The following is a 14,506-nucleotide window of genomic DNA, read 5'->3' on the forward strand; positions in this document are numbered from 1 at the left end:
TTTTTAATTTATATAGAAGCTTATTGTATAAATTCCTAGCTCTGTCCCCGATTGTTATTTAAGATATTTGAGAAAAATTGCAATTAAGTCATGAAAAAATCATAATTTATATTAAATATTTAGGTGTAATAAAGAAATTTAAGTAGCATAATTTACAAATGATATTATATGCCCCACTAGTATCACTTCACAATGATAAACGAGGGCCATTGTGAATAAATTCAAAATGTTACTATTTATGATATAAAGTTTACCATGCTCATAGATTTTGTTGATTAATGTAATGGGAAATGACTCACCGAAAGCTATTCCCTATCCTTCTATCTAATCAGTAATCACAATCTTACTCAATTGCCACTATATATTTTTCAACCCTTTTTGTTATCATTGCTCTCTTTCTAATTCTCTTTAACAAAAAAAAGAAAAAAAAAATTCACCCGCCAAAAAAAATATGCGATACTTTTGTTCTCTTTTGCTTCGAATAGTTTTCGACTTTTGTTTTCAAATGCAATAACCGAATTTTCATTCTTTTTATGTCGATTGTTAGGATTTTGTCGAGAGTATCATAATCAAATTTGTAGTAATAAAGAGTTATCGTTCTCTTATTTCGTGAAGCAAATTGTGAAAATTAGTGGATAGAAATTACAATCTTTTTATCTTAATTTGTATTAACTTCCCAATTTGGCTTAATCTAACTTTCAACTACTCACCCTCATGTCTCAAACATCTAAAGAAAATAAATAAAAGATTAGCAAAAGGGTCATTTAGTAAACTTCCTTTTTCACTCCTCTTTACTGATGTGTGTCGGGTGAAAAATGGGATGAAATTATTATTTTCCACTTTCGGTATGAAATTTAAAGCAATCTTATAAGTGCATAAGAGATGGGTTAATTTCAGAACCACCCTTCATGTTTTGAAAATTGTCAGTTTGGGGCTAAATTTGGGTTTGTTCTTCAAAACCTACCCTTAAGGTTCTAAAAATTAGTTAAAAACCAATCAAGGTTTGACGTCGTTCAAAACAATTTAACGGTAGAAGGGTAAAAATAGGATGTGGGCTCAAACTAGAACACTTTTAGTATGAAATTTGAAGCAATTTTATAAACAATAAGAGACGGGTTAATTTCAACAATCACTTTTAATTTTTCAAAAATTGTTAGCTAGATGCTAAGTTTGTGTACGTTCTTTAAAATTGATTAGGGTTTGACGTCGTTCAAAACAAATTAACGTTAGAAAGGTAAAAATGGAATATGGGCTTAGCTAGAATATATATTATTATGAAAAATAAAGAAAAAAAAAAAAAACCCCACTTTTGGTAATAAAATTTGGAGCAAGTTTATAAGCAATAAGAGCATCTTCAATTATGTTCTTTAAAATAACGAGCATCTTTCATATAAATAAATAGCATTTTCATTAATTTTTAAATATAAAGAACAAAATTTTTATTCAAATCCAATAGGCTTTTCAAATTTAATGAGAGAAAATGTGTTTTTCCAATAAAAAAACTTAATAGGAGAGATAAATAATAAATAAAATACATAGAAACTTGTAATTTATTATTTAAAATTATAATAGAGAGTGAAATTTGACTCTCTAGATGTAGAGAGTTAAACTGACTCTTTAATTTATATTTAAAGAATAAAGAGTCTGTTAAACTCTTATTTTTATAAATAAACTCTTTATAATAAAGAATTTGAACCATATAGAGTATTTTGAAAATATTATGTGCAATAAAAGAAAAAGATCAATAAATAAATGGGACCAAAAGGAAATGATGAGGGGGTGTAGAGCTGAGTCAGTAGGCATGATTCATAAATATGGGCTCAGGGGAAATGGCATCATTAAGAGGAAACAAAAATGATGAGTGAAAGGACTGTTTGGGCTGATTTGGGTCCACCCAAAAACCCCTCTTTTCCTTGTCTCTTGTTGCTCCACATTTTCAATGTCAAAGGGCCCTTTTTTACACTATTTCTGTGAGCTTTGCAGGGAGACAAATCTTTTACTTAATCACATTTAAACAAAATTATGATATTGGGATCCATGTTTAAGCTTCACACTTTCAATATAGTTACATCTAATCAAAAGAGAAAAAGCATAAATAAATTTAAAAATAAAAAATAAAAAATCTCGAGTACAATGGGTATATCACACTGTTTGTATATCAATTCACGAAATTATGATTTCTGTTGTTTATGTTTTGAAAATTACGAAGTATGAAATAAACCTTAAATGCCGATCAATCGAAGTCAGTTACTGTGGTCAATCTTCTGTTTATCATTTTTTAAAGTGCAAATGTTTACTCACGAGATTTTATTGGTTGGTGGGTACTAATTACTTCAATTGGTTAAATTCCCATTGAGTCGACAACGGATTTCAAGATTGTATTTTGTTTACATCAATAATAACATAAAAAGGGTTTAGTTTAAACAAAGTGCCGACCAAAATCAAACAAAGTTGGTTAAACAAAGATCTGCCATGGTTAATTGATGGTAATTACCAAAGGGTTGTGATTAAACTTTTGAAGTGCCATAGAATCATGTAAATGAGACCACAAACAAGCCAAAGATCCTTTCATAATTTGGTCATTAGATGGGGTACAAAAAGGCATAGAAATTTCCCAATAATTTCAAAATGATACAAAATTAATTATGCCTTGGTAATGAGATAATTATGAGGCTTTAATAATAATTTACATGGGTAAATTAAATTAACTTTTATAATCCAAAGTTTTACAATTGTAAATCCTTGTCAAATTATTATTTAATCCAAAACCTTAAACTCTTTAATATAAAGAGACAATTTGCCTTTTACATGACCTAGCTTGCTTGTGGTTAAAAAACAGAAAGTGGCAGACACTGTGGGCCTTCAGCAGATCATCCAAGGCCCACTTTGGTGGACAAGAAATAATGTTAAACAAATTATAATTAATTAAGCATGTTTATTAACTTTAAATGTCATTAAATATTTAATTTATTTTTAATTTAAATGTCATTAAATATTTAATTTAATTTAGCATGTTTGTAAAAAATTAAAAAAAGAATTCATTGTTTAATAAGTATTTTAATGGTGCCAAAAGCACTTTAAAATACATTAATTACTAATTTAAATGATATATTGAAAAGTAAATAAATTTCACATGAGAATATATACTATAGGATCTCGGTATCGTTGACTTTATAATAAAAAAAAATATTCAAATGATTTAATTGAAATAATTGAAAATTTTCAAGTCAATTATATGAAATCAATCTTTAACATGTCTTAATTAATTAAATCATTGTTTGTTTATTAATGAATTAATTAATTAATTAACTAAGGTAATTAACAATTCCCAATTGGTCATGTTTTGGATTCTTAATTTCCAACAAGGTTTACATGTCTCAAAACTTTAGGTAAAAATAAAAATAATTTATATATTTCTAAAGTCAAATATCATCCACTTATTTTAATAAAACTTTTCTTTAATTTATTATTAAATATGACAAGTCACAAGAGAACCATGACTTATTTTATGGGTTAGGAAAATGCCACATCTACAAGGATTATAATATTTATAACATAGACATTTTCTTAATTTAAAGGGCTAAAACTTTAATTCCCTATAACCTCTTCTTTAATTGTTAATAAATCTTAATCGGGCTAGAGCCTAAGAGAACTACCCTAGTACCATCCTTGTTAAATTTAATAAAACAGATAAATCTCGACGAAATGAGGACAACAAATAATACAATCATACATAACGACGCGTTAAATTAATTTTAATTGTAAGACTTGTTCTAATCTTACTTAAATGTTAATTTAATTCAATATGATTTCAATAAAGTCAAATATTAATTGGTCCATAATCTATATCATTACAACATAGTTGTTACTTTAGAATTTATGTTTCTAAAATGTATAGTATAGCTACTGTTTGAACACATGTCTCCAACTAATCTAGAAGCCCAACTTAGGTTAATTAAGCTACCCAATTAACAATAATATCTTGTAATTCCTTACAAAACTTTATATTATAAAATTATAAATATTATATAATATATAGTTTGGTTAATTAAATTTCCAATTGAAATTTTAGGTTAAATGTTTGGCAAAAGTCTAGCCAGAAGACTTAGGCACAAGTCTTAATAATAAAAAGACCCACTCACTCTCTTTGTCATCTCACAATCAATCCTTTTACTTTAATCATATGGTATTTGTTTTATAATCAACTAAAACTTACTGTTTTTATTCAAGCAACCCTTTGTGCTTTGGTTGTTATTGAGCTTTCAATTTTTGCTTAACCAATTAGGAGGACCATTTAAAGATTGACACCTATAATTAACAAAGCTTTTATCGATTATATTACGACTTTTTCATACACATAAATTTTTCTCTCTTGCTAACGTCTGCATTTTTAAAAAAAATACAGACATTGTCCGATGGTGTCATCTGACAGTAAATTGATAAGTATTTATTATCTACATATATATGTACAAATTTGAGTTTGAGAATTCTAAAAAATACGCAAATATTTGAGTTTGAGAATTTTCTGTATAAATTTAATAACAAAAATTAGCAAATTTCAACCTAAATTTTTGAACATTAATGGTTGTTTTACATTGCTTTCTTATTACGCAGAGATGCAATGTCTGCATCGAACATTTTTTTATATAATGAACAACGTTTTTATATACATAGTCTTGTCTCTTCTGTGGACGTCCACATATTCTAAATGTGGTTGTCATTTAGATAAGGCCGATAAATAATTAATCGGCACCATCTAAAACTAAATAGATACTGTATTGAATTTGTATTTAAATGTTTATTGACACTAGTTAATGAGATTCTAGATTTTAAAAATAGCATATATTCGTATTCTCCGATTTAAATATAAAGTTTTCAGTGTATATTGGTGCGGACATCTTTATAACAAAGTGCAAACAAGCGTATAATAGATATAAAAGTAAATACGAAACAATAATATATATATAAATTAACTTTTAAGGCTTGAAATTTATCATATATTCCATCTGTCTGCAACAAATTAGAGTCTAGAGAGTTGTAATCCTAATTGGCACAAAAAAGGATATCAATCAACACAGAAACCTAGCTAATTAATAAATATCCAAGGCAGAATAGTCAAAAGGTGACAAAACTTCAATTAGTTTAATCAGGGTAATTAAATTAAATTAAATTAATCAAATCAAATCAAAGAAATCTGTGCTCTATGGAATAAAATATATGTAGAAATATAGTATGATGAGATTTGTCTTGTTCTGCTGCTGTTGGGCACTTGAATATATGCTGAGCTTTTTTCATGAAATGAAGAGAATGGTTTCAACTGAGAAGGGAATGGTGCCAGCCTTTTCTTTTGATGCCTAAAGTCAAGTATCTTTTTGAGTTCTCTGGCTCAAATTTGTAGGGCATTTTTAAAGAAGGTTAATTTATATTAGCCATACTGTTTCATCACTTTGCCTGATGTAAGCAGCTNTCCGATGGTGTCATCTGACAGTAAATTGATAAGTATTTATTATCTACATATATATGTATAAATTTGAGTTTGAGAATTCTAAAAAATACGCAAATATTTGAGTTTGAGAATTTTCTATGTAAATTTAATAAAAAAAATTAGCAAATTTCAACCTAAATTTTTGAACATTAATGGTTGTTTTACATTGCTTTCTTATTACGCAGAGATGCAATGTCTGCATCGAACATTTTTTTATATAATGAGCAACGTTTTTATATACATAGTCTTGTCTCTTCTGTGGACGTCCACATATTCTAAATGTGGTTGTCATTTAGATAAGGCCGATAAATAATTAATCGGCACCATCTAAAACTAAATAGATAGTGCATTGAATTTGTATTTAAATGTTTATTGACACTAGTTAATGAGATTCTAGATTTTAAAAATAGCATATATTCGTATTCTCCGATTTAAATATAAAGTTTTCAGTGTATATTGGTGCGGACATCTTTATAACAAAGTGCAAACAAGCGTATAATAGATATAAAAGTAAATACGAAACAATAATATATATATAAATTAACTTTTAAGGCTTGAAATTTATCATATATTCCATCTGTCTGCAACAAATTAGAGTCTAGAGAGTTGTAATCCTAATTGGCACAAAAAAGGATATCAATCAACACAGAAACCTAGCTAATTAATAAACATCCAAGGTAGAATAGTCAAAAGGTGACAAAACTTCAATTAGTTTAATCAGGGTAATTAAATTAAATTAAATTAATCAAATCAAATCAAAGAAATCTGTGCTCTATGGAATAAAATATATGTAGAAATATAGTATGATGAGATTTGTCTTGTTCTGCTGCTGTTGGGCACTTGAATATATGCTGAGCTTTTTTCATGAAATGAAGAGAATGGTTTCAACTGAGAAGGGAATGGTGCCAGCCTTTTCTTTTGATGCCTAAAGTCAAGTATCTTTTTGAGTTCTCTGGCTCAAATTTGTAGGGCATTTTTAAAGAAGGTTAATTTATATTAGCCATACTGTTTCATCACTTTGCCTGATGTAAGCAGCTGTTTTATTACCCATACGGTAATGTTACATGTAAAACAAGCAAGCTAGAGCTCCCACCCAAGTCCATGGCGGATCCAATTAATAACTTGGGGGGATTTGAGTCGCACTCAACTTTTGAAAAAAAGTCCACATCTTATATTTATTTAAATTTTACACTTATAGAATTATGAGATTTTGGAAATAATCCTCACGGTTACTTTGGATTTTATTTTTGTAAAACTCTATTTTTAATCCTAGTATATATATAATATATTTCATGTTTTTTGTGATTTTTACTTTTATGCAAGAGGATTTGTTAGTTTTTAAAAGTTTTATTAGGGGTAAAAATGAAAGGAATAAGAATTGTTAGGTTTGCATTTAACTGAGGGGAGAAATCTGGGCATTTTTACATCAGAAAGCTAATGTGGTGAGGTCATGGTGAGAATAAGCGAATCTTGGGACAGTTTCGTAATTCAAAGAAGTTGTTTTATATATAAATTGGGTTGTTTGTAAAAAATGAAGAAAAATAGAGAAAAGCCCATAAAGAAGAAAGGAAGAAGAAGTAAAGGAAAAGAAAATAGGTTTGGTCAGTTTTATCTATTTGATTTTTCTGCACTTGAGTTGATAGTACTTGAGAACCAGATTGAGATTTATGTTATTGACATACGTTCTTGTGATGAATTTGCTGAGTTACAAGGAATTGGTGATTTGGTTAAGAATTTAGTTCGGTTTAAAAAAGAAATTTTGCATACGTTAGTGTATAAACTTGTGAAAGTTGCATTGGTTTTATCAGTTGTGATTGCGACTATTGAAAGAGTTTTTTCTACAATGAATCTTGTGAAAAATCGGTTATGCAATCGAATGGGAGATCAATAGATGAATGATTGCTTGGTCATTTATATTGAGAAATATGTATTTGATACAATTGACAATGAGATGATTATCCAATGCTTTCAGAATAGGAAAACTAGTCAAGGACAATTGTAGAAAAATTGTTCTATTTTTACAAAAATTGTTTTTTCTTTTTAAGATATTTATTTGTATTTTATAACTTTTCATTGAAGCTCATTGTAATGAAAAAAAAAAAAAAAAAGTGTAGTTAGATTGGTTTTAATTTTTTTTTGGTTTATAGTTTGCCCCCATTGAGGGAAATTTGTAGATCCGCCACTCCACCCAACCCTAAAATCTTTAACAAGTGGTATACAATAATCTTTGGTTATACTTTCACAAAAAAAACATTATGAAATACTTTTATCTTAAGAAGTAAAATCCATTCGAATTTTAAGAAGTGGGATACAATGGTCTTTGGTTATACATGTGCCCATAAAGGGACTCGACTCTAAATCTTGCGGGAGAAAGAAAACCATAGACCTGACCATCTAGCTAAACCTACATAAGTAATTGTAATTAACCGATATTTGTTTTAACTTAATAAAAATCCATCCGAGCTTGTAACGTTATGAAATATGTTTTAGTTACAAGAAGTGATAATTTAGATACGTATGAAACCAAAATATCGAACTAATAATGTTACAGAACCAGAATGTGGGGGTGAATGAGTGAGTAAGTGAATACTGACTAAGAGGCAAAAGAGAGGAGGCAGCCATGATTGCTAAAGAGTAAGCAAAGGTTTAATTCACAGGGATGGGCCACCATGGTGCATGATGCTAAAAGAAAAGATACAGAAGAGAAAAAAAAAAAATCTCAACACTCTTCTCTTTCCCCCTTCCCCACCTCACACACTCACCCTGGCCCTTATAAATCTCCCAAAATCCCATGGCTAATCATTTGAATTTTATTTTCTCAGATTTATAAAAGATATTTTTGTGATCATCAACAACAAAAAGGGATGGATCTGATCTCCTTTACACACAAACAAACATACAGAAGATCATATATAAAATTGATTATTTCTGTATGTGCACTGCTTTCACCCCAAAAAGATTCAAAAAAATTTGAAACAACTTTCCCCCATCATTCAAATTTTAAACCAAAGGTGAATTAAAGTAATGGGGTTTATATATAATTGAAGTGAAAAAGATCATGATCTATCAATCAATGAAATCAAAAAGATCACCAACTTTATAGAGATATATACATATTATTATTAATATCTCCTCGATCCCCCATTTCATGCAAAGATTTTCCATTTCTTTTCTTTTAATTAATTTTATCGTATGCTTTTGATAATGACTATAGTTTCAGAAGACTGCTTTGTGTTGTGCAACCTTTTTCATCTTTTTGTCAAATTTTGAGAGAAATTTAATTAAAAAACTTTGTAACAATATGTGCTTGTCAACTTCTCAATTATGTATATTCTCTTTCTCTTGTTTTTATCTCTCTCGGCGGGAAACCAAAGCCTTTTGTAAATCTGAGTACAAACCCGAGTTTGAAACTATTCCACAGAATCCTGTATTAACTGTTTTCGTCTAGTATACTGTTTTAGAACAAATATAGCTTCGTTTGAGGGTATACTTATCAATTTGTGTAGAAAATTGAGTAAGTTGATTATCGATAGGTCAACGAATAATTATTAAGCGAAAATTAGTGCTTAATTCAGTAGAAACTTACTATTGATGATGGTGAATCTTACCTTTACACCATGACTAAGTTCGTCATTTATTGGGTTAAAAAATGACTTAAATTTTGGGGAGTCGAAAATGGTCTCTCTTCTTAATGATATATACACATAACTTAAACCATACTTCAAAGCAAAATGCATTCTTGCAAATTCCTTCATTATCATAACAACTTTTTCAAGCTCCATCTCTGTGCCCCCACACTGTTTAAGAATTAGGTAATACTACGTATCCCTTCATTAATTAATTGCCTCTTCATCTTAATTTCCATTATTAGTGCTGAATTAAAGCTTTACATGATTGGTATAATCTCACTCGTATTCTGATAAGCCCCTCTCTCTTTTGTCAAATTTCCATTGTCATGAATGATCATTCCATATTGAAGAAATCAAAATATTAATGGTCTTAATGTTAAATTAAATGAGTTAATAACTTTTTTCCACCCAAATAATGGTCTATTGACACTTTCCCACCCACGGACTTCCAAAATACTATTTTATTACCTAAATTTGTATTCTGACGACAAATAGAGAGCAAACTTGATCCAAATTGTAGGAGTTTTTGAAGAGGGGAGACCGTTGAGTCTTTTGGTGGTTGGAATTGATCAGAATTTAACTTAGGAGGAGCGGCTAGGCAAACCCTAATCAATCAATTGTGCGATTGGCAGAGTCGGCAAGCAGAGGGTTTGAGAGCTTTTGGTGGGTGATTATCGGAGAAGAGAATAGTGATGGTGTGGGATTGCAACAATACTGGAATTGGAAACATAATATAAATTGAGATACTTAAATGGTATTTTAAGAGTTTGTAGGTGAGAAAGTGTCATTAAACCATTATTTGGATAGAAAAAGTTGTTTACTCAAATTAAAATATAGGAGTTGTTAGCATCGTTAATCCCACTTCATTTCTTTTATAATATATAGTATTTTTCCTTTCAAAAATTGAGTGCCAGCCAATTCAATGTATAATCTAATCTATGTAACAAACGACAATAATAATCAAATTATACACACACACATGAAGAGATTTTTGAAATCTTACAAATATAAGATTTGCGGCGGCTAAGTTTCCCACAAATCACGCCACCAATCACTCCTAGATTTTATATAAAATATATATTGCNAACTGTTTTCGTCTAGTATACTGTTTTAGAACAAATATAGCTTCGTTTGAGGGTATACTTATCAATTTGTGTAGAAAATTGAGTAAGTTGATTATCGATAGGTCAACGAATAATTATTAAGCGAAAATTAGTGCTTAATTCAGTAGAAACTTACTATTGATGATGGTGAATCTCACCTTTACACCATGACTAAGTTTGTCATTTATTGGGTTAAAAAATGACTTAAATTTTGGGGAGTCTAAAATGGTCTCTCTTCTTAATGATATATACACATAACTTAAACCATACTTCAAAGCAAAATGCATTCTTGCAAATTCCTTCATTATCATAACAACTTTTTCAAGCTCCATCTCCATATGCCCCCACACTGTTTAAGAATTAGGTAATACTACGTATCCCTTCATTAATTAATTGCCTCTTCATCTTAATTTCCATTATTAGTGCTTAATTAAGCTTTACATGATTGGTATAATCTCATTCGTATTCTGATAAGCCCCTCTCTGTTTTTTGAAATTTCCATTGTCAAGAATGATCATTCCATATTGAAGAAATCAAAATATTAATGATCTTAATGTTAAATTAAATGAGTTAATAACATTTTTTTCCACCCAAATAATGGTCTAATGACACTTTCCCACCCACTGACTTCCAAAATACTATTTTATCACCCAAATTTGTATTTTGATGACAAATAGAGAGCAAACTCGATCCAGGTTGTAAAGGCTTTTGAAGAGGGGAGGCTAATGAGTCTTTTGGTGATAGAAAGTTGTATTTTGGTGGCGGCTAGGCAAACCCTAAGCAATCAATTGTCGACGATTGATGGAGTTGGCAATAATAGGGTTTGAAAAGTTTTGATAGGTGATGATCGGAGAAGAGAATGGTGGTGGTGTAGGGCCATAATAATGCCAGAATTGAAAACAAAATATCAATTTGGGTAGTTAAATGATATTTTAAGAGTTTGTAGGTAAGACAGTTTCATTAAGCTATTATTTGGATAGAAAAAATTGTTTACTCAGATTAAATTATAGGAGTTGTTAGCATCGTTAATCCCACTTCATTTCTTTTATAATATATAGTATTTTTCCTTTCAAAAATTGAGTGCCAGCCAATTCAATGTATAATATAATCTATGTAACAAACGACAATAATAATCAAATTATACACACACACACACACATGAAGAGATTTTTGAAATCTTACAAATATAAGATTTGCGGCGGCTAAGTTTCCCACAAATCACGCCACCAATCACTCCTAGATTTTATATAAAATATATATTGTTTAATTAATCAAGCTATAAAATAGTAAATAAAATATAACATTAACACAAATTCATACATACTTTATTATAAGATGAACATGAGGTTAGACTATATATATATTTTCCTTTGTTTCAGTTGAGTTTCATGTAATTTAATATAAGATTGATTTCACAGAAGAATAGAAGAAGGTACGAGAAAATAAAGAAACAAAAGCTTCGCAAAATTGTCAAACTTCGAACGTACACATTAATTGAGACAGCACATCTTGAGGATAAAAGCCCACCATTTGTATAAGAATAATGTATATAAATAAGAAATTGACAATAAAATAAACAAAACAAAAAAAAAAAAAAACGAACTAGTATTTACATTAATAATTAATTCACGTGTTCTCTAATTTATGTTTTCTGGTCGTGGTTACGATGGAGAGAACATAAAGATTCCATCTTTTTTCATGAATAATCATAGTAATAATAATAATAATATTTGTGAATATATATATATATATTTTTTTTTGTATATGAGTTTTCATGTACTAATCTGAAGAACATATCCATGATTCCACCATACCTTCGGTTCTTGTTGTTGTGCCGACATTTTCTTGGACTTTCTCGCGGAGGAAATCCGAAGAAGAAGCCGAGAAAGTGTTGACTTTTCCGTTGGAAACTCGCTGCTGAGAGTTGTTATTGTAGTTGTTGCCGCCGCCACTGAATGGTGACCTCAACAGGCCTTGATGATCACTCTCATTCGCCGTCCCGGCCGCCCCCGCTTGATCGTTCTCAAACGTCGGAGTTGAAGACACAATGTTTTGGAGACCGCCGCTGTTGAGGTTTGTGTTGAGATGTCCATGGCCGCTCAAACCAAGCTCCTCTAAAACACCAATCTTGAGATGGGATTCTTCGTTTGAGGGATGATGATGATTCATGTTGTCCAACGAAGACGGCGACCCTTGAGGCTTATTTGCAAGAATGGTGGAATTTGAAAGTGAGAATTTGTTTTGGGGTTGAAGGAGGGATTGTAAATTGAGAATTGGGTTTTGCATGGTGGAGTTGTTCATGTTGAGTAGGTTTTGGTAGTTGATACTAGTGTTATTATGGTTGTTATTGTTATTGCTAGGAGTTGCAGAAGTGAGGTTAGTGGAAGTAGAAGCAGCAGCTATGGCGTCAATCATGGAGGGAGAAGAAGAAGAAGTGGAAGGAGTTGAAGAACAAGGAGGAGAAACAAAAGGGGGTAAAGTGTGAAATTTCTGAGCAAATGGCCTTAAAAGATAAGGTGGGGAAGGATCTAAATGAGAAGATGATGATCTCAGAGAAGAAGTAGAGGTGCCAAATAGATCAAGTCTGGTTCTTGGAAAAGGCGAGGAGGTGAACGGTGGCGCCGGGATCCCTGTAAATTCCTGAACCATGGCTCGGAAATTTGAGGTGTCCGTCGTCAAAACAGTGGTGGGTGCACGCCGAGAAGCTCTAGATCTCTTCTTCGGGTTCCTCACCAAACTGTTGTTCCCGCCCCCTCCGCCGGTGTTGGTGTTGTTGGTGGTGGCCATGATCGGGTTGGTTTTGTCAATATTCAAATTTGAAACACTCTCCGTTTGGTGATGATGATGAGGAAGATTATGGAGAGGAGAGAAAGTGTTGGCTCTAGACGGTGGAAGAACGGCCTGGTTGGTGAAGAGTTGTTGAGTGCAAGAAGAGGAGGAGGAGGAGGCGGCCATGAAGGCTCCGCCGAGATCGGGTTCAGATCTTAAGGTTTTGGGCCAAACCATATCGAGATTAAGCAGAGAATTCGGGTTGGATGATCTCGAAGAAGTGTCAAAGTAATTTGACAAGGGGTCAAACATAGAAGCATGGTGGTGGTTGTGGTGGTGGTGGAGTTGTTGCTGCGGTGGCTGATGTGGTGGTGGTGGATTCAAAAAACTTGAAATGGTGTCAGCGCGTGAATCATACTCTTCATCTCCCCCACTTGACGATTGCATACTTCCACTATTTCCAGAATCCATAACCAGAGAGATATATTTTGCTTCTGCTTTTTGCTTTTACTCACACACACTCATTTAAGAAGAGAACAATATGTATAAGTATATGTATATATATTTATATATATATATAAAAGCAAGAAAACAAAAGGAGGAGAGAGATCTTCTGGAAGAGAGAGCTGAGGATCAGAAAGTACCCATGTCTTTAAGGCCTTCTGATCTGCAAACAACAAGACAGAAAGCTCTTTGTCTTTGAACACAAACAAAAGGGAAAGAATTTAATTAAGAGCAGAGAATAATAAACACCCCACGGAGGATGATGATGGTGCTGTGCTGTGCTGTGCTGATGCTGATACTGATGATGGTGGTGAAGAAGCAGAAGAAGAAAGAAAATATCTCTCTTTCTTTCACTCTCTTTTTTATATCATTAGGGTTTTGATATCAATTTCAGGAAGAGAAATAATAATAATGAAGAGAAAATAGAAAAGATTTTTGTTTAATTATGAAGGCAAAAAGAGGGAGGGCTGGTTCTACTTCTCAGCTCCTGCTTCTGTTATGGTTAAGATCAGCGTGGGTCAAAGTATGAGTTAATTAAGATTAGGAATGATAACCATAATCCCCCTCAGCTATAATCGAATAACAAAAATCTGTCTATGGTTATAATAATAACAAAAAACTCCTTACTTTGTATATACATATTTATATGGGGACTTTGTAAGTATATTATTATTCTTAAAATTATTGGACTAATATAATGTTGAGCTCTTACCTAGTAGCTGAAGCTTCGGGTGAGTCAAAGTTCTAAATTTCTAATTCCCACATTGCATTTTTTTTTTTTTAGGAGGTAATCGAGGTATCTGGACCAACTTATGTGTAGCTCAACTAATCTCTAAAGCCCATTGAACATTCTACAAACCAAAAAGACCAGGTAAGTCACAATGTGATAGGTGGCCCAAAAGTTTGAATCCAATATTTTAATGAAGGGAGCAAACATCTTTGACCGTCAGACCAACCTCTTTGGGTTGAAATTAAATAAAGGAAGTAAGATGTCTATTAGATCAATGTAATGTTGA

At 31.2% G+C, this 14,506-nt stretch overlaps 1 protein-coding gene across 1 annotated transcript; it reads right to left on the bottom strand.

Moving 5' to 3' along the window:
* Window positions 1–11,965: 11,965 nt before the first annotated feature.
* LOC116107811 (serum factor response D) lies at window positions 11,966–13,768 on the bottom strand. Its single transcript, XM_031394098.1, has one exon. It carries the CDS (start codon window positions 13,455–13,457, stop codon window positions 11,997–11,999), a length of 1,461 nt encoding a protein of 486 aa, XP_031249958.1. The 5' UTR covers window positions 13,458–13,768; the 3' UTR covers window positions 11,966–11,996.
* Window positions 13,769–14,506: the final 738 nt, after the last annotated feature.

The sequence above is a fragment of the Pistacia vera genome, unplaced genomic scaffold (assembly GCF_008641045.1).
Source record: "Pistacia vera cultivar Batoury unplaced genomic scaffold, PisVer_v2 Contig548, whole genome shotgun sequence".
In the NCBI taxonomy this organism is placed as follows: domain Eukaryota; kingdom Viridiplantae; phylum Streptophyta; class Magnoliopsida; order Sapindales; family Anacardiaceae; genus Pistacia; species Pistacia vera.